The sequence below is a fragment of the Trachypithecus francoisi genome, unplaced genomic scaffold (assembly GCF_009764315.1).
Source record: "Trachypithecus francoisi isolate TF-2019V2 unplaced genomic scaffold, Tfra_2.0 Lachesis_group0, whole genome shotgun sequence".
Classification (NCBI taxonomy): Eukaryota; Metazoa; Chordata; class Mammalia; order Primates; family Cercopithecidae; genus Trachypithecus; species Trachypithecus francoisi.
In genome coordinates this window covers 189318933-189339688 of record NW_022681453.1, presented here as the reverse complement: position 1 = coordinate 189339688, position 20756 = coordinate 189318933, and the positions used below count along the sequence as shown (strand labels likewise).

Sequence of the window (20756 nt, the reverse complement as noted above, 5' to 3'; positions counted from 1 at the left end):
CCCTAGTAGCTGGGACTACAGGCACGCACCATCATGCCTGGTTAATTTTTTGTATTTTAGTAGAGACAGGGTTTCACCATGTTGACCAGGATGGTCTCGATCTCCTGACCTCTTGATCCGTCCGCCTCTGCCTCCCAAAGTGCTGGGATTACAGCGTGAGCCAATGCGCCCGGCCAGGGATTTTTTTTTAAGCAAAAAGGCATTCCTATCACTATGGACTGGTATTATTAACTGAAAATAAAATACGTTTCCAAATATTCATCACTGATTTATTCAAAATTTGTGACAGAAATGCATCTTTGATTCAAATGATCATCAATTAATTGAAGTCATGACATTATTTTTATCTTATCTATTTCCAAAGCAACTACCATGGGATTGCATTAAAGCCTATTAGACGAAAAAGATTCCTGTAAGCTACTTAAGTTCCAAGTTGAGTAAAAAGGAATAAGTTTGTTTTCCTTTGTTTTAAAATAATCTTTCTCTCCTTTTTCTCTGTCTCTCCGTATGTCTCCGTCTTTCTGACGGTCTTTCTCTCTGCACATGCACATCCACATCCACATCCACATCCACATACACACATAAACACATATATACCCACAAAATATGTCCTAGTATTCTGGAGCAATTCATTTTACTTAAGTAACTTTTACTTACATGTAAAGAAAATGTTCTTGATATGAAGTTCCCATTTTGCTCAGATTTATATCAGAATGAAACTTAACTAATGTGACTCATATTTCTTTGTGAGTATAATAATCAATTCTGTTTTCATTTATGACCAAATGTGAAAATAAAGACATAAAACACATGCACAAAATAAAATTCAAAGCTGAAAATAAATGGTTTATTTTTAACATAAGTAAATTTACAAATCAAATGAAAAATGAAAAATACAAAAGTTCATGAATGAAATAAAAAAGACACTCTCAAAATATTAAAACCTATGGAAAGAAAATAAGTAATTAACGAATGATGTTTTTGTTTCCCAATACAATGGAGTGATTTTTTATTAGAATCCTTGGGAATCATCTAAGTTACAATACAGAAGAGAATTAAATAAATGTTGTATGATTTTGTAATTAGATACTCTACATATCACAGTTCTTTGTTAACCTGGGCATGGAAGGTCCTTATAGCATCTATTGAAAACTATTAAGTTTTTTTTTTTTTTAATGTGAGACATGGTTTGCTCTTGTCCTCTAAATTACAAGTGTGTTTCCCCATTTCCCTCAAATGTTCTCTATTGGCCATCTTCTAGAACATTAAAAAAAATCTCGAAACAAATTCTCTTACAGTGATACATATCACTTAAAATTGATATGCTTTATATTACAGCATTTGTAAAATTAAGTACCAAAGGCAGGAATATAAATAGAAAAAACATCAAGGCATTTCTAGGGGTGCCCAACAGCATTTGGGATAAATATGGAATCCAAAAGTGCAAAAGGAATGCAGCACTGGCAAGAGAAAAGTCCTTTGGTGACTAGACTATTCCCTGTTTGCCTAAAGCTTACGTAAGAATTGATATTCAAAGCTTATCTGGAATAAGCTCTTTTCTGGTCTAGTAAGTGAAGGGTTAATAGAGGGAGTAATTATGGTTTCTAATAAGGAAAAATATTAATAAGGCTAAAAAAAGTAGATCCAAGAATGACCTACTTTTCTACTTTTTTCATCCAAGTGAAACTTTTTTCAATTTAAAATAATCAACAACACTTATATAGGGAAATGATTTATTATGAACTTCAATAGTGATGAAGGGCACTTAAATATAGGATATAATTTTACATTCGTTCATCAACATTCATGCTACTGGGATAAGGGCTTTCTTAAATTATGAATTACTGTGTTTCACAGGATACCAAGACTCATTTACAGTTATATTTGTTTCCTTTATCACTCAACAGTTCACATAGTTGAGCACCGAGATGAACATAGCTTAGTTTCTAAATGTGTCTGCTGGGAATAGAGTAGGAAATCAATTAATGCCCGATGGCCGGCTACTGCTTAGCAGTGACCATGGAGGCTCTGTGCACAGCAGATTCCACTGCAACCCAGAAAACCGTAGCAATAGTTAAGTTATTCATATAAACTTAGGGAAGGCAAGAACTATGACAACTACCACTCTGTGAGCTGTGAATTAACAAATAATATGTACAGAAAACACTGACACGAAAACATTATAGTGAAAACATAATTTAAAAACTGGACAAGAGTTCCAGTGGCTTTTAATATTGTACCCACAGCTATTTAAAGTCATATACATACACATACACACATACACACACACAAATTATATTTATGTATATATATATTTCATGTGCATGTGGATTTATATACACAGATATATGTAATGTATGTGTGTGGATATGCATATATATATAATTTGTGTTTGTGGAGATATAAGATATATATCTCATATACACATGTGTGTATATATATGTATAATCTACATGTAACATAGATATTTACCACTCTGTAAACTCTGCACTTAGTTTTCCAAGTCTTAAAAACAGCAAAATATTACTGAAAACAAACAAAACAACTTTCATGGACAGTGACTTTTCATACTGACTTATTTGGAGCAAGCATATTTCCTGCACTAGTGAGTAGATGACAGGAAATACAGTTAATTCTCTTAGAATATTAATGCCAAAAGCGACTCTCAAGGTCACGAAGTCTGATCTCCACACTTCACAATGGAGCAACAAAAACAAATGGGAAAAAATTGCTTTCCCAGTATTCACATTAGCAAGATTAAGACTTAAAAGACAAATTGCCAAACATCCTTTTCTGTGCTCTTTTCATGAGTCAGAAAAATGCCCTAAAAGAGTTTTTCTGTCACCTCCCTCTGTATAGCACCATTAAGGGGTTTTCTTTCAGACTGAACCAAGTGTGAAGCCACCTGCAAACTCTAAATGACCAATGCGATATAAGCAGATGGGGAGAAGGAATGAAAAATGTGGGTTGACCTGCAGATAATCAGGAATTGACTGGAGCAAAAACAAGAATTAAGAAATATTTTTCAAGTTTACATATATTACATAAATTACCTGAGATGAGGGCAAGGGTGGTATAGAAGACAAGTCCTTTAAATCAATTAAAAGAAACATTTTCAGTTACACTGCTTTGTATCATCCTAAGTGGATGTCAGTCTTGCTGTGGTTATGTATTACACAGCCGAATGAGGAAAAAAGTTCATTATCCTCAGCTCAAATGTAGGCCTTGATTATCTTTTCAACGGACGAGTAAAAATAAGATAAAAAGGAAACTATACTCGGAAACGCATGACCCTGTCAACAGCAACTTATTTTAAAGGCATATTTAAATTCATAGGAAAGGCTGCTCCATATGTTAAGATTTTAAAAAGAATAGAGACATAAAATCAGGGATAGACAATGTAGAAGGGGAAAGTCGCATTGAACAAGTCTTTGCCTGCAAAGAACATAGTGGCATCACAGACTGGTGACAGAACGTTGATAATATCATTCTAAACTTTAGTATTGCCTGAGGAAGCAGAATAGTCAGCCACACAGTCACCCTAAATTTATCCCTAGTGGGAGGCTTAGACCATCATTTTTGCCTAAGAAACCATAAACTGCGAATGAAGAATGGGGGAACTCTTTCTTCCTGGAGTACCCCTTGTTGTTTTTACCCTTTTCATTATTCCTTTCATACATTTTTTAAAGATGAATATGAGAGGCCCTGCTCATCACTGCTAGACCGCCTGGGACTTTTCTTCACTGGCATGGCCACCTGCAGCTGCTTCCAGAACCTGCCCTGTGGATACTTGGATTTTTCCCCTTTCCATTTAATGACCGTGAGCACCGTCTTAGCCCTCTTCAGCTCTTTCACCTTCGTTTCCTTCACAGCTTTGTACTGCACTAAAATGACGTTGATGTTGCCCTGAGAGGCCATATTTTCTAGGCCAGCCTTGAGCTCCAGCAGGGCTTGGGTTCCCTGGAGCACGTAGTTGGGGCTTAGAACAACCAGGAGGCGTCTGCTTTTCTGAATGAAGCTCAAGGTCTCATCTGTGACAACTGGGAAAGAAAACAACCATGGGGATTAGTGTTGGCCAAAAACTCCCCAAAAGCCTTGGGGTGTGAGGAACAAATATTGGGAACTTAGGGTACCAGCCTAAGAACTGAGGTGAAACTTTTTACCAGCAAAAATTTGAACAACTTAATCCTTATACCTGCAAACTCTGTCCATTAAATACCACTGTCTTCAGGGAAACCAGAAACCATATACACATATTTCTAAAAGGAATTCCCAACAGGCATGAAGCCAAAAGGTAGTGTATTGTTGTGACCTTGATCTTCAAAAGCAATACTTGAGACACAAGAAGGAGACACATTATACTGAAGCAGCTTCTTCAATGTGTGTGGCATCTTATGGTCTAGCCACATCAGCTCATGAGCCCTTTCTTCCCCAAAGAAACCCATGCATAAACTCTCTAGAACCAAATGGACATTCAAAAAGATGTATGTTATATAATCAAAATAATAGAATTTTATTTTTTGCTAGGACAAGACAACAAAGGGAAGGACCTTCATCTTCTGAAAGTCCCTCTCTGTTGCTGGATGCCTCTCTGACTCTAATATCACTGTCTTTGGAATAGAACCTTAAAAAAATCTAGCCAACTGAATGACATTTTGGCTGGTAACACATCTTCAGGTTGGCTTTCTACTTCTTTCTGCTCTGGAGCCTAAATTAATGGCTGGATCTTTCTCCTCAAACTCCTATCATTACTATAAAGCCTTGTGTTTCGGCAGCTGCTAGATGATGTGTCTACTTGCACTAACAGGCAAATGCTTTCTTCAAGGAAAAAACAAGAAAAAGCAGGAAAAATGGAAATGCAATGTAATTTTATTCTGCTGTCAAGGGCCCTGATTAGTTCCTGTCACTAAATTCTTGGAACCAATCCATCTCCTCACAGTTGCTTATCCAGGATTGCATAGTCCTTTACCTGCGTTTCAGATAGTTGCCAACTCTAGCTAACTTACTAGTATTGTGGAAACTTATATCATGTCTTGCTATATTCCCTCATGAAGTCATTTTGCCCCTTAATCTTCTCAGGCTCAGAAACAGTAGGGAAAGCCTCACAATTAAAATCTAGCATGCACTGCCTGGAGGAGAATCCAGGAATGATTGTGTGTTCCAAGCAGTGGCACTGAAGCCTGAGCATGTGTAAGCATGAGAAGAGACCCAGAGTCGAAGAAGATTGGGTAAGAGCAGGAGGGAGAATAAAAAAGGATGCAAAAGCTAATTAACAAAAGCAAGATTTAGAGTCATTATTTAGAATGTGAATTCTTTAAAGAATTATCAACCCCTATTGGACGGTCTTACCCAGTTCCATGGTAGATACGAATTTATTGAATGGCTGTATGAACAAACAAATGGGTGAATGAATGACTGGGGAAATTAAGCATTAGAATGAATGGAATTTATCCTTTAACTGTATAATTAAGTCATAACTTCCTAGAGAAATTATACTGAAAGAAATGTCTTATGATGGACTTTTGGATGATGATTGGGAAGATAAAATAACTGATCCAACTAAATCAAAATGAGAAAAAAATTTCAAGTCTATCTCAATTATCCATAAAATATTTTTAAAAAACTGGTAAATGATGAATGTGAACAGGATTTTAGAGGAATAAAATAGGTTTGTCATGCTTACAATTAGATATATTACAAGCATTTCAACAGGACAAAGTTTAACAGTGGGGTTGGGAATGTAACATATATTTATTAAAAAGACATCAATGAAGAATTACTTTGTGTGTTACTGTGTGGATCTAAAAAGGAGTTGTACTTTTATTTTAACACACTCAAGAATTTAAGCATTTCTTTTTTTCTTTTTTTAAACCTTCTAGTTACACTGGCTCTTATAAAATTTTAAAGTAACCCTCAAATGTATAAGCTGACAGGAAGAAGAAACAGACCCAAGGAAAAGGGGAATTTGAGTAGCACTATTTTGCTTGAAAAGAAAAGTGATGGGGAAAAAATGAGCAAATGCCATAGGAAAATACTGTAATTATTATCAGTGAATCACATAAGGAAAAATTCTACACACACTCTTCTGCTACTCAGTTTTAGTAAAACCAAGTAAACCTCTGTCTTTCTAAAAACAACACAAATAGAAACAATTCTAGACAAACCACTGCAGATTAGCCTAAACTGAAAAATCTAAATGTGAATAAACAGGCTCTTTAAAGCTATGGCCCTTTAATAGAGCTCTAATTCACCGTGCCTCCACACTTTTCTGACATGCAGCTCTGAAAGATTACAAGGGAAAATATTTTAATACCATAAACTGAGTTGAATAGCATACATCTTCCAATGTAGTTGAGTTTCTAGTGGAGTCTGCTACATCAAAGAGCATTGGACATTAAATATCCAAAGATGCTGTGCCACGACTCTCGCCCATAATGCAAAACTAATGATTCTCTCTGCCTTTCAAGGTAGCATCATTTGTACTCATCTGAAATACCTACTTCCCCCAGGCAGACTGTCTCGGTCAAAGATGCATAGCTTGTATCCAAATTCATTCTCCAAAACTCCACGGAGGGTCAGTAATACAAATTCTTCTTCTTCAGCATTCCTTGCATAGGATACATAAATATCATACTCTTTCCCATCTAGCAAAAGGAACACGGATACAATGCGAATTAGGAAAGTTTCTTAATACCATTACATGTTTTTTCTTAAATGTAACTTCTGCATATTAGACATTTTCATTATGAGACAGATTCCAGTGCGATTTTCTACTTGCAACAAGTCTCCAGGCAAAACGACTATTTGAAGGTATAATTTTGAATGTTATCTGATATATCCGCAACTCTCATCTTACAGGTTGCTTTACAGTGGAAAAAGTGAGGTTTGTCCCATTCAACTGTAAATGAACAAAGCCAGAAGGTAAATCATAGGGACTGGCAATTAATACTGTACAGAAAATTTCAACTTCCCATCCAAGCATATCACTCATTAGTACATTAAAATTATAAATGGAGCAAAACTTTGTGAAACTGCCTGAATTATTTATATCTGAAAAGAACTAAAATTAAAAATATAATTAGATTTAATGGACCGATCGTTCACAAAGTTGCTTAATTAGAAAAATCACGTCTCATTAAAAACTATCAATTCTGTGTTTCTTCCATAAGCTTACTGAATTCAAATCTTTATGGTGTGGACCTATGAATTTGTTTGTATGTTTCAATGCTCTATTCTTTTCACTAGGCGAATTTGCACTAAAGCCGTGCTTTTTAAATGTCAACGTACACATGAATCACTTGGGAATATGGTTTAAATGTAGATTCTGAGTCAGTAACAGCTAGGTCTAAGATTCTTCTAATCAGCTACACATGATGTTGCTGCTGGTTCACAGATCGCTGTCTGAGTACAAGGAGTGTGGATCAGAACTGTCCAATACAGCAGCCATAAGCCACGAGTCTATTGCTCACCGAAATGTGGCTGGTTTGAATTGAGATGTGCTATGAGGATACAGTAGAATACATTTTATATTTTGAACATTTTTAGCACCAAAAAAAGACTGTAAAATATCTCATTAACTTTTTAATATTAATTGCATGCTAAAAAATAGTATTACAAACATATTTAGTCAATTCATTATTTTTACGTGTTTCTTTTTATTTTTACAAATGTGGTCACTGGGAAATTTTAAGAAGATAAGTGGCTTGCATTATATTTCTATTTGGACAGTGTTAATTTAGACCAACTCACTAATTAATCCAAGAAAATAGAATAATAATCTTTAGAAAGATTTTTAATAGCAAGGGCTGAAATTAAAGTTAGCCTGCTTAAATCTTCCAGTTAATTTAGGTTTTTCAAATCAATGTTTTCTTTTTTTTTTCCCCAACATATTTTCTAAAGATGACAGTACAAGAGGTTTATGTCAAATTTCTGTTACTTACCTAAAATGGTTTCATCCGTTCCAAAATGAGCCCGGTAAAAAAGGACCATCTCTAGCCAGTAAACGTGGTAAACAACAATGAGAATCACCACTAGCAGGACTGTGGCTCCAAAACCACAAGCCAGTTCCACTGTGTATCTTGGAGCCGGCACTGAAATGAACAACAAAGAAACAGAATTGATTTCTGTGTGGTGACCACAGTGACCCATCATCCCAGCAAATAGCTGGATAAGCCCAGCAGCTTAGCTATGCACCTGCCTATGTATGAACAATCAGAGACAACATTATAGAGTTTAAGCACTATTTTAAAATACCAGACTGTGTTATACCTATCTTTTTGTTTCCAGCACCTGGCATAGAAAGTGTTTTGTATTTGAATAGTCTTTGATGATATATAAATTAAAATAGAACCGTAACATCAGGAAGGGCTTAGAAGGTCATCTAATTCAAGTCACAATTTGACACCTAAATCTCCTTAAAAATATTTTTGAAAATTATCACTCCATCCTCTGTCCATGTCTTGGGATGAGGTTCTCATTGCTACCTGAAGAAGTCCATGGCATTGGTAGAATTTTAATTGCTGATGCAGCTGATTTGAGTAAAAACCTTAATGTTTTTCCATAAGTTTTCGTTTCATTCTCTTGTCTAGTGCAGTATGAAAGGAACTTAATTATCTTTCCTTTCCACTTGGAAATAGGCCTCAAAAACATTATTTTCACTGTGCAGAAGCAGAGGACATCCACCAAATGCTGAATATGCTTGGTTCTGGAAGTTATCTCCCATGTTCACAGTTCTTCAGTATATATTCTAGAGATGAACTTGCAATATCTGGTTATACATAGACTTCTGCATTTATCTACTTATTTTTTATATTATAGGCACCTCTGCAGTTTCTTCGGAAGTATCAGAAATAGAGTGAGGTAATTCTCAATTACTTAAAAACCAGATCTTAACTCATTAGCCCTATAATCAAGGTGTGTCACAACCAAATTACTAACCACCTTCCTTCCTTGCTCATTTACCATTGCTTTTTCATCAAAAACATCAGGAAGCTTTAATATGATGCCTTTTTCTCATGCTGTGACTTCTGGCTGGAAGTCCTTTCTCTTTTTGGTTTCCAAGTCCATGTTTGAATGTCATTATTTTACATAAGCTTTTATAGAATAAAATTTTTATTGCAACCTGGCTCTCCCTTGTAGAAATTCTTACTCTTCCCTTTGTTTATCATTTGATTACAGCATTACTTATTATATTGTAATTTGTCTACAGGCCAGCTTCTTCACTCCCTCTCATCCCCCATAAACTATACCTTTACAGTCTTTCAGGTAGAGATTATGTCTTTTTCATCCATGATATCCCTAGAATGCCTACTATCTCAATGAACATTTCCAGATATAAGATTTTACACTTCTGGGGTATTTAGAAGTCTATTACTAAATTATGTTTCACAATTTTGTTTAGTTGCTTTCTTAGCTTGTGATAATGAAGTTTAAGTATTTGAAGGAGGAACAGTATATTTACTGGATCTGAAGCAGGAGTGACTTAAATTGTGTATTAGTCAATTTGATTATTATTTATTGACATCTACCATTTGCCAGAAACTTCTGGGGATCCAATGGTAAATAAGACGGAAAGGGTCTCTGCCCTCTTGTGGCTAATATCCTAATTCAGGGCAGTAAATATGTAAAGAAATAAATCAGCTGGTTAATTTTAAATAGTGATTAGTGCCATAAGAGAAACAAACCATGGTAATGTGACAGAGATCATTGAAGGGTGGGACTGGACCAAGGGAGGTGTACTGTATAACACGGTGAGGGAAGGCTTCTGTAAGCACCTAGAACACTGTAGATGTTAAATGTTTGCTGAGACACAGCTTAGAAGAATCTCATTCAAAGCTGGGATTGCTATAGAGGCTCCCTGACTCCAAAGTGCAGGGATCTTTGAACACTATCACGATGAAGCTCAATTATTGATCACATAACAGTTGTAATAAAATCACGTTTATGAACCTTGACAGCTTGTTCGGAGGTTCTAGCAGGGGAGCACAGCTACCCTTACACCCTTGACCAAACACCAGTACCCCTCTATTGTGGATGGTCGTCCTCTTCTACTGAGGGCACAGCTTCAGGAAGGAGTCACGTGGAGCAGTGAGGGAGGAAGGGGACACCGGCCTCTCCAGCCAGATCAGCTGAATCTACCCTGGCGATCAGTGGGGTGAGAGATGTTACAACCAGATCAGCCTCACATCCAGGAAATAATTTTTTCAAAAGGTACCTCTTCAAAGCAGAAAATGGTAAGCAGCCTGGAGCTGAACCTGAAGTTCTCTTATTAAAGGGCTAATCGCAGAGTTTTGATTTTATTACCCTAAACTGAGGATATGAATCCTGCCACAGGTATAGCATGGGACTTAGCAGTGCAAAATTATTATCAGGTACTCTTGTACTCCTTCCATGAATAATGGCACCTTAAAATAAGAAAACTCCCTCATAAATTCCAGAAGCTATGATAGTGCAGTTGCTGAAAATTTACTAAGATCTATTTGGATAGCTGGCATGAAAATCACTGTGTCCCTGGTATTTCTCAGTACTTTATGTTAACAGTACAATAGGGTAATTTCCACTGTTATTTTCATTATTTGTTCAGTTATTTTGGCTCCCTCTGGATGAACATTTTGTAATGGGGGTGGAGGTTGTTGTTGGCTGCACTTACCTGAAATAGATTTTTTTAAAATGCCAATAAGAGAGCTTGCTTAATGACCGAGAGATCAATTACCCTCATAAATTTCCCTCTGCCCCATTCGTTTTACTACTGCCCATTTTATTTCTAATGGGGCATTTTAATTCTGTTTTGTGTCATACAGTCATGTGTCATATTTACAGATTGTATTTTGTAGAGCTATCTTGATAACAAGGAGCCACTAATGCTACTTAACATATCGAACTCTTAAATAATCTACTAGCTGGATTTTCTAAATAGCTTAAGTCACATGCAAGAAGTTCTCTACAGGGCTTTCAGGTAAAGCAGTGCTGGCGTACAGGGAAAGAGTGAACCTCAGACTACATTTGCTAATTGCCTAGCTGGACCCTCAGGTGTTTTGACAAAAAGATTTTGCTCCGATGCAATCCCAGACTAAAGAATTTCCTATCAGAAAGACGTGATGCAATATGACCAAACTGGACTCCTAAGCTCCTTCTCTCGTTGATTTTACTAACAACCTGATTCAGGATGTAGCCAAATTTAGCTACTTGCTTGTTGTTACTTCTTGAATCGGACTTTTTTCCATCGTTTTTGGAGTTCAATGTAAATAACTGGCTTCAAAGCCCAAATTTCCAGGTAACCACCTTGGTTAGCTCTTGGTTTTTTCCCTGTTTTGAGTTCTTGCTCTACGATCATGTTTCTCCTAGGAAATCTGAGTGATTTTCGCCATCTTTATTATTGCAGTTGAAGCCTTGCTGTCCACTGCACGTTCCAACTAAATGCCAGCTGCTTGCACTTCCAAGTGTCCCCTGCCACAGAACCCATGGCTACTCCGTGCTCAATTGTTGGGACTGATGGATAATTTTTGGAACTGTGGTAATGGCCATTCTCCTGAGTTGTAAACAAAGGGAATGCTTTATTAAAATTATGATAAACCAGAGACCAATGACTAAACTGACTAGCAGATGTTATTGATTTGGCTATTATAGTGTGTTAGAACATGTGCACTTTGGACTTTAGCTTCTGTTCTTAGAGGAGTAACTAGTACTGAGTACTGGACTAGCCTTCCTTCCTTATCTAAAATACAGTTTGTAAAAAAGTTGGACAACTGGTAACACAGGAATGTGATCTGTGAGAGAAAAAGACAAAAAAAGGTAAAGCCCACGATCACTCTGGCTTTTTAAATTTTTTTTTTTATTTTTTGAGATGGAGTCTCGCTCTGTCACCCAGGCTGGAGTGCAGTGGCCGGATCTCAGTTCACTGCAAGCTCCGCCTCCCGGATTCACACCATTCTCCTGCCTCAGCCTCCCGAGTAGCTGGGACTACAGGCGCCCACCACCAAGCCTGGCTTTTTTTTTTTTTTTTTTTTTTTTGTATTTTTATAGAGACGGGGGGTTTCACCATGTTAGCCAGGATGGTCTCGAACTCCTGACCTCGTGATCCGCCTGTCTTGGCCTCCCAAAGTGCTGGGATTACAGGCGTGAGACACCGCGCCTGGCTGGCTTTTTGATTCAAGGCACCTTTTAAATTGTGGCACAGAAAGGAGAAAACCAAAATAAGAAAGTGGTCACACTGAGCTAAGGAGACAGAAATTAGAGTTCAAGGTGCTGTTGAGTCGGATTGCATTTATAGACAAGAGAACTATTTAGAGATGGGACTCTAGAAATCTGCACAGGATTACCTCGAGTCTTTAGCCAAATACAAAGCTACACATATTTAGGGGAATACTTTAAAAGGTTAGGCAAAGAATAGCTGGGAACAGATCAACTCTAGGAGCGCATGAAGGGCTGTGACACAGTTGAGTACAGGTCACTCAGAGTGAAGAGATTTTGTTTAGCTCCCAATATTGATTAGAGACTCCAGGTATGACATGCTTTAGAAGTAGCTCCAATCTAACCCTACACAAAAGGTTATTTTAGACCTGCTTTAACAAAGATAAGATGCTTATTAAAAAGCAAGCAGTTATGCATGTCATTATCTGCTAGAACAAAATTTAACACTGTCTTCCAAAATTCAGAACTCAAAATTGTAACACCCATAATATCCAGCATATAAGTTTAAAAAGCTAGATAAAAAAGCAAGAAAGTCCATATTAGCTAATAAAAAGATAGCTAATCAACACAGAACAAAAATGGACAAAAATGGTGGAATTATCAGATGAACACCTAAAAATGAGTATTCTACGTGTATTTGTTCAATTTTTTTAAACCATGAACATTGTGAACAGCGAATAGAAAATATCAATAAGGACCCTTCAATGAAGATACGGAAATTCAAAAGCTGAAACATGCAATTCTGAAATAAAGAAAATGCTGTAGGTTAGATGTCACAAAGAAAATGGCCAGCATACATTGGAAACTACACAAACACAGAGTGGTGAAAAGGATGAAAGAGGAAGAAACAAAAATAACAACAAGTTCAGCGACATGTGGGGCACTGCTAATTGGATAGAAGTGGTCTATCCTAATTTTAACTGGAGTCCTGAAAGAAGAGAAAGAGTGAGGGGGAAAGGTGGATATATCTGAAGAGAAACTGGCTGACAATTGTTCACATTAAAGGAAAAATATAAACACATAGAACTGAGAAGTTTAATGAACTCTAAGTAAGAAACTCACACACAAAAATGACACCATAGGCTATCATAATTTGATTTTCAAAATCAATAAAGAAAAGGTGATCTTAAAATCTGCCAAAGAAAAACATACAACAAATACATAAAGGGCACAAAAATAATCAAGAACAACAACAACAAAAACTGCCCCGTTTGCATTTTAAATAAGATTAGCCAGGAGACAATGGAATACCTTAAAGGGCTGGAAGGAAAGAAATAGATACACTTTCAACACATCCTGTGAAAACATTGACAAAGGCACCAGAGAAACACAATGAGAAAGTAAAAATCTTTCCAATTAATTGTGCTGGAATAACTGGATATCACTATGAAAGGAAAATTGAACCTCAATTTCTACTACACACCATTCATAAAAAAAAGAAAAGAGATGGACTATTGGCCTAAACACAGGTGAAGCTTCATGACTATGGGTAAGCAAAGCTTTCTTAGAACACAGAAATTAATAATCATTAAAAAAAAGTTAATAAATTACATCTCATAAAAAAGAGAACCTCTGCTCATTAAAATACACCACTACAAAAACAAATTGTCATGCAACAGACTGGGAAAAAGTATTTGCAAAACATGTGTCTGACAAAGGACTGGTATCCAGGACAGATGAAGAACTGCTAAGATTCAATAATAAAATACAAACTATTTATAAAATGAACAAAATGTTTGAACAGTCATATCACAAAAGACATACGGATGGCCAATAAGCACGTGAAGAATAAGTGCTCAATATTTTGAGACATCAGGGAAATGAAGAATTAAACTACAATAAGATATCACCATACACTCACCTATAATTGCTAAAACGAAGAAGGCTGACAACACCAAATCCTTAAGATGTAAATATGTTGATGGAGGAATACAGAATGATATAGCCACTTGGAGAAAAAAAAAAAAAAGGTCTAACACTTTCTAATAAAACTAAGTCAGTAATTCCACTCACAGGTATTCATCTCAGAGAAGTAAAAGCAGCAGTCCATTAAGAAACTTGGATAAGAAAGTTCACAGAAGCTTTATTCAAAAGACCCCAACACTGATAACAACCCAAATGCTCACCACCCAGAGAATGAATAAACAAATCATTCTGCATTCTTAAACAAAACAAAAGCAAATCAAAACCACTCCATGGCAAACAAAAGGAGCAAATGCCTGATACACACAACAGCATGCGTGAATATCAAGAACATTTGCTGAGTGAAAGTACAATTATATAATAGAGCATTCTGTATGAGTCCACATACATAAAGTTCTAGAATATAAAACAAAAATTATTCTAAAAAGGAAATAAAAACAGTTGTATTGTTGGGGGAGGTGAGAAAGGTGGGGGTAGAAGGGATTGACTGATGGGGGAAGAATGTTACTCTCTGGTAATGGTAATATTCTATATCTTAATAGGATATTAGGTAATGCATATATATGCATTTCTCAAAAATTATCAAATGGTACACTTGAGTTATGTAATTTGTTGCATTATGCAAATTTTACCTAGAAAAGAAACCTACAAATAAATATTAAAATATTGATAATGATAAGGAACTTAAATGTCTACTGATGTCTGCATCTACTTTGAAATGTATCAGAAAATAAGATGGATTCATATACTGGCAGAAGAATGAATAGATATGTGATAAAGCAAAGATAACAAAATGGTAGAATCTAGGTAGGTTGTATTACTGCTCACTGTGTAATTCCTTAAAATCTTCCATATATTTGAAAACTTTCTTAGTAAAGTTTTGAAACATAAAAATTAAAATGAGACATTTTTAGATTAAAATAAAGAAAATTTGTCACCAGCAGATGTACATCACCAGAAACATTAAATAGTTCTTCAGATTGAAATGTTACCAAAGAATGGATAGTGTCAGAAAAAAAAAAAAAGCAAATAAATTTTTAAAAAGTTATCAGTTCTTAACTTCTTAGAAGAAGACAGTTATTTAAAGCCGAACTTTCACAATACATTGTGGTACCTGTAATTCATGCAAAACCAAAATGTATTATAGCACAACACAAAGGATGACAGAGAAGAAATGGAAATATGCCATAGTAAGTTTCTCATAAAATATGTAAAGTGATTAATTCAAGATAAACCAATAAGTTCAGGGAAAATATAAACTCTAGAGAAAACAAAACAAAACAAGCCCCAAACAAAGAGGAAGAGCCAAAAGCCCCCAAAAAGTGGTAAAATAAAATACAATGAAAATACCAATTAATCTAAATGAGATAAAAATAAAGACAGGTAGACAACAAATAGCAAGATGGCAAACTTAAAGGCAGTCATATTAATAATTAAAGAAAAATGGATTAAACATTCAAGTTAAAAAGTAGAAATGATCAGATTGGATCCAATACCCAATAATATGCTGTAAATAAGAGATATACATTAAGTATAAAGTATAAGTATAAAAGTATAAAGATGCTGATAGGTAAAATAAAAGAATGGTAAAAACATATACTAATTATAAGAAAGCTTGCAGTGAGCCGAGATCGCGCCACTGCACTCCAGCCTGGGCAACAAAGCAAGACTCCGTCCCCACAACCAAACAAAAAAAGCTGGAATGGCTACATTCATATTAGACACAGAATATTAACAGAAAAAAATGGACATTTCACAATGTAAGAGTCAATTCATCAAAAAGACATATCAATCCTAAATAAGCATGTATTAAATATCACAGTTCCAAAATACATGAAACAAATACTGGCAGAACTGAAGAGAGAATTGGAAAAATCCATATTATACATAAAGATTTCAACACCATTCTCTCTTTTAATAACTGAATAACAAAGTATTTTGGAAAAATCAGTAAGGATATTGAAGACATGAACAACATTGACACCAATCGTCTTAGCTGACATTCACTGGACATCACACTTCAAACTACCAAATATGTGTCTTTTTCAAATGCATAGCAAACGCTTACCAAGATAGGCAGTCTGCAAATACTTTTTTAAAAAAGTACCAATAAGCTTAAAAAGAATAAAATCATGCAAAGTATGTTCTTTGGATACATCAGAACTAAATAAGAGATTAGAAATTAGAATCAAGTGTGCAGCACTGTGACAAAGCTCTCGTTCCCCATTCCCTCAGTTTTCACAGATACCCTGGAAGTTGTACCTGAAGGATAAGAAAAGGAAGGCTTGTACCAGTTGATATACACAGCCAGCACTGAGTCCAGAACTTGAACCCAGGTCTATCTAGAATAAAAGCCTACGTTTCTCCACTCCATAATGTAGTTCTCTCAGGTAGTTCTAAGTCGGAGACACCTGCTCCCAGACTTTTATCTTCATTTCTAATTTTTTACATTAGCTAAACTTAAATGACAATATGAAATGTTATGAATAACTTTATCAAGAGTGAACATAAAGCCAACACTAAAATTCAAATGAATTTTCATATATAATGTAGTAAAGCGATCTAGAAAATTCCAAGTGTGTTTAAATTAAGTTAACACATGTCAAAATAACCTTTCGGTCAAAAAGAAATGAAGAGAGAAATTAGAAAATATTTTGAACTTAATAATAACAAAAACTCAACGTTTCAACATTTGTTGGATTTAAAGTAATCCTATGAGGAAAATTCATAGCTCAGAATACTTATATTGGAAAAGAAGAATTACTTAAAAATCAATGATACAGCTTATACTTTAGGATGACTGACAAAAAAGAAAATGAAATGCAAAGTATGCAAAAAGATGAAAATAAGTATAAAAATAAAGTAAATAAAACAAAATATATAAACAACAGAGAAAAGTCAATAAAAATATGTTCACTGACAAAATTAGCAAAATTGAGAAACCCTTATCTTGACTGATGAAGAACAAAAAAAGGCAAAATACAAACTACTAATATCAGAAGTGACAGTGGAGCATCACTAAAAATCCTGCAGACATTAAAAGGATAATAGGAAATAATCTAACGAAAAGTATGCCAATAATGTGACAACTTAGATGAAATAGAAAAAAAATGCCTTGAAAGCCAAAACTGCCACAAGAAGAAACAGAACATCTCAATACTAAAAAGGACTCTGAATTCATAATTAAAAGCTTTCCCGAAAAGAAAACAACAGCCCAGATAGATATATGAGTAATTCTTTTGAGCAAGAAATAATACCAGTTTTACTCATAGGCTTTCACATAATCATAGAAGAGGGAACATTATCCAGCTTATGTAATGAGACCAGCTTAACCCTGACATTAGTCACAGCATTACAAGAAAAGAATGCTACAAACCAGCATCCTTCATGAACAAAGATATGAGCAAAATTTGGTGAAACCCCGTCTCTACTAAAAAAAAAAAAAAAAAAAAAAAAAAACAAAGAAAATTAGCCAGTGTGGTGGCAGGTGCCTGTAATGCCAGCTACTCAGGAGGCTGAGGCAGGAGAATCATTTGAACCTGGGAGGTGGAGGTTGCAGTGAACTGAGATTGTGCCACTGTACTCCAGCCTGGGCAACAAGAGGGAAACTCCATCTCAAAAAAAAAAAAAAGAAAGAAAGAAAAAAGAAAAAAATTCTTAACATGAACAAAAATCTGTGACAAAATATTGGCAAATCAAATCCAGTAATATATAAAAAGGACAATAAATCATGACAATATGAGGGTTTATTCTGGGCATGCAAAATTGGATGAACATTTCAAAATCAGTAAGTATAAATCATCACACTGACAGATTAAAAATAAAAACATATAATCAATCCTCTCAATAGATCCAGTTAAGAATCAAGCAAAACTCAACACACTCATAAAAAAAATTCTCAGCAACCTAAAAATGAAAAAAATGCTCATGAAAATAAAGGTCATCTACGAAAAAATCCTATATATAAAAACTGAAGCTTGCCCTCTAAATTTGGAAACAACACAAAGATGGCTGCTCTCACAACTTCTACAGAACATGGTACTGGAGGTCCAAAAGAGTGAAATGGACACTAAAAAGTGATTAAAGTGATGAAATTTAGAAAGAAAGAAGTAAAAATCTGTTGTATTATGGTGACACAATCAAGCATATGGAAAATCCTAAGAAACTAAACGAACAAACACCACTCTAAAGTTCAAAAGGTCAAGATCAATATATAAAATCAACTAATTGCATTTTCAATGAACAACTGGAAAATGAAAATCTAAAAAGCACTATTACAGGCCAGGTGTGGTGGCTCATGACTGTAATCCCAGCACTGTGGGAGGGAGGCTGAGGCGGTTGGATCATCTGAGGTCAGGAGTTCGAGACAAGTCTGGCCAACATGGAGAAACCCCGTCTCTATTAAAACTATAAAAATTAGCCAGGTGTGGTAGTGGGGACCTGTAATCCAAGCTACTCTGGAGGCTGAGGCAGGAGAATCGCTTGAACTCGGGAGGTGGAGATTGCAGTGAGTCGAGATCACACCACTGTATTGCAGCCTGAGTGATAGCGAGACTCTGTCTCAAAAAATAAATTAAAAAATAAAAAGTACTATTACAATAGCATCAAAAACAAAACATTTAGGCATACATTTAACAATATGTATGCAAGACCTGTACAATCAAATCTAAAAGAAAAAATGCTGAAAAACATTAAGATCTAAATAAATGGAGAGATATATTATGTCCATGGATTGGAAAACTCAGTATTGTAAAGATTTCAACTTTCCCCAGACTGATTTATAAATTAAATACAATCAAAATATCAGCAGGCTTTTATGTAGAAATGGACAAGCTGATACTACAATCTATATGAAAAAAATATGGTTCCTAAAATAGTCGAATCAATCTTCAAAAAGAAAAAAGGGGGAAGACATACAGTATCTGATTTCATGACTTACTTTAAACTTTAAAACTATGTTAACCAGGATAAAGTGGTACTGGACTAAAGACAGATAAACAGATGAACAGAGCAGGGAATGCAGAAATAGATCTATATTTATAGAATTAATATTTGGGCTGTTTTCAGAACAATTCAACAAAAAGAAGGAAAGATTTTTCAATATGATGTGAGAACAACTGGTTATCTATATGGAAAAACAAAACACTAAACATTAACCCAATACTTCAGAGTATGAAAAAAAAAAACAAAAAACTGGATCATAGGCCTAACTCTAAAAGAAAAATCTACCAATCTTCCAGAAGAAAACACAGAAGGATATCTTTCTAACCTTAATACCTTTCTAACTTCAGGCAGAGATTGGTAATACTGAATTTAGAAAACCACTAAGCATAGAAGAAACTGATAAAATAAATGCCATCAAAGTTTTAAAGATTCTGTTTAAAAGAAAATGAATTCACAAACTGGGTGATAATATTAACAACTCATACATCTGACACAGGAGTTTTATTTGAGATATATAGTATCTGTGTATATATCCTAACCATACATTAACTTTAAAAACAAATGACCCAATAACAAAACTGAGCTAAAAATTTTAACAGATACTTCACAAAAAGATCTATTAGTTAATGACCAATAAGGCCATGAAAAGTTGTTCACATCATTAGTATCCAAGAAATGCAAATTTAAAATACAATGTAATAACACTATGCATCCATTAGTATGGCTAAAATTGGAAAGTTTGACAGTTCCAAAAGTTGGTGAGGAAACAGAGTGCCTGAAATTTGTGTACATTGCTAGAGGACAGGTAAAATGGTACCACCTCTTTCGAAATTGGTGTGGCAGTGTCTCATAAAGTTAAACAGACACCTTGCCTTAGTGCTTATCACACTCTTATTATAAAACAATGGCCCGGGCATGGTGGCTCACGCCTGTAATCCCAGCACTTTGGGAAGCCAAGGCAGGAGGATCACCTGAGGTCAGGAGTTCAAGACCAGCCTGGCCAACATGGTGAAATCCTGTCTCTTAGCAAAAATACAAAAATTAGCCAGGCATGGTGGCACCTGCCTATAGTCCCAGCTACTTGGGAGGCTGAGGCAGAAGAATCGCTTGAACCCAGGAGGCAGCGATTGCAGTGAACCGAGATATGCCACTGCACTTCAGCCTCGGTGACAAGAGCACAACTCTGCCTCAAAAATAAAACATACATAAAAATACATAAAAAAAAACCAAACAACTGCCTCCTCTGTAATACTTCGCTTTAACTGACTATAATGAAATTTTGCTGTCAATAAGACCTATACCAGTGTCTTTCTCTCATTCCAAGTGTTAGTCTTTTCTTGACGTCCTTTTCAGGAAGTACATAGGATGCTTTGTTATTAAATTTAGAGTAGGCCCATACATGTCATGTATGAATGTGAACTCAGATATAACCTCTGAATTTCAGTATTAGTTAGTCCAGAATAGAAGCCAAGTGAAGAAAACCACAGCTCCTCTGCTACCAATGGACGTGCACAGGTATGGCTAAAAGGTGACTCTGTATCAGCTTTCAGCACAGATCATCTGGTTGACAGGGTCCACCTGTCACCTCACATTCCTGATGCTGTCCTTATTATAGCATTTAGAGCAGGGGCTTCTCTAAAAGGGGAGCTACTCCAGTAGCTCTGGGAGGCAAACCTGTGCTTCACTCCTACATTACACAT

The 20756-nt window shown here is 35.5% G+C and overlaps 1 protein-coding gene across 3 annotated transcripts in view; it reads right to left on the bottom strand.

The window, feature by feature from the left end:
• The window catches only part of IL1RAP (interleukin 1 receptor accessory protein), a 146638-nt gene that overhangs the window by 5362 nt on the left and 120520 nt on the right, over positions 1–20756 (bottom strand). For 2 of the 3 annotated variants that reach the window (XM_033213049.1, XM_033213050.1), the window contains exons 9-10: positions 7941–8090; positions 6501–6644 (exon numbers count right to left, since the gene is read on the bottom strand). In XM_033213049.1, coding sequence (XP_033068940.1) covers positions 6501–6644; positions 7941–8090 — 294 coding nt within the window. Of the gene's footprint in view, positions 1–825; positions 4041–6500; positions 6645–7940; positions 8091–20756 lie in introns of those variants that run through there. The other variant, XM_033213051.1, reaches the window with a different exon arrangement.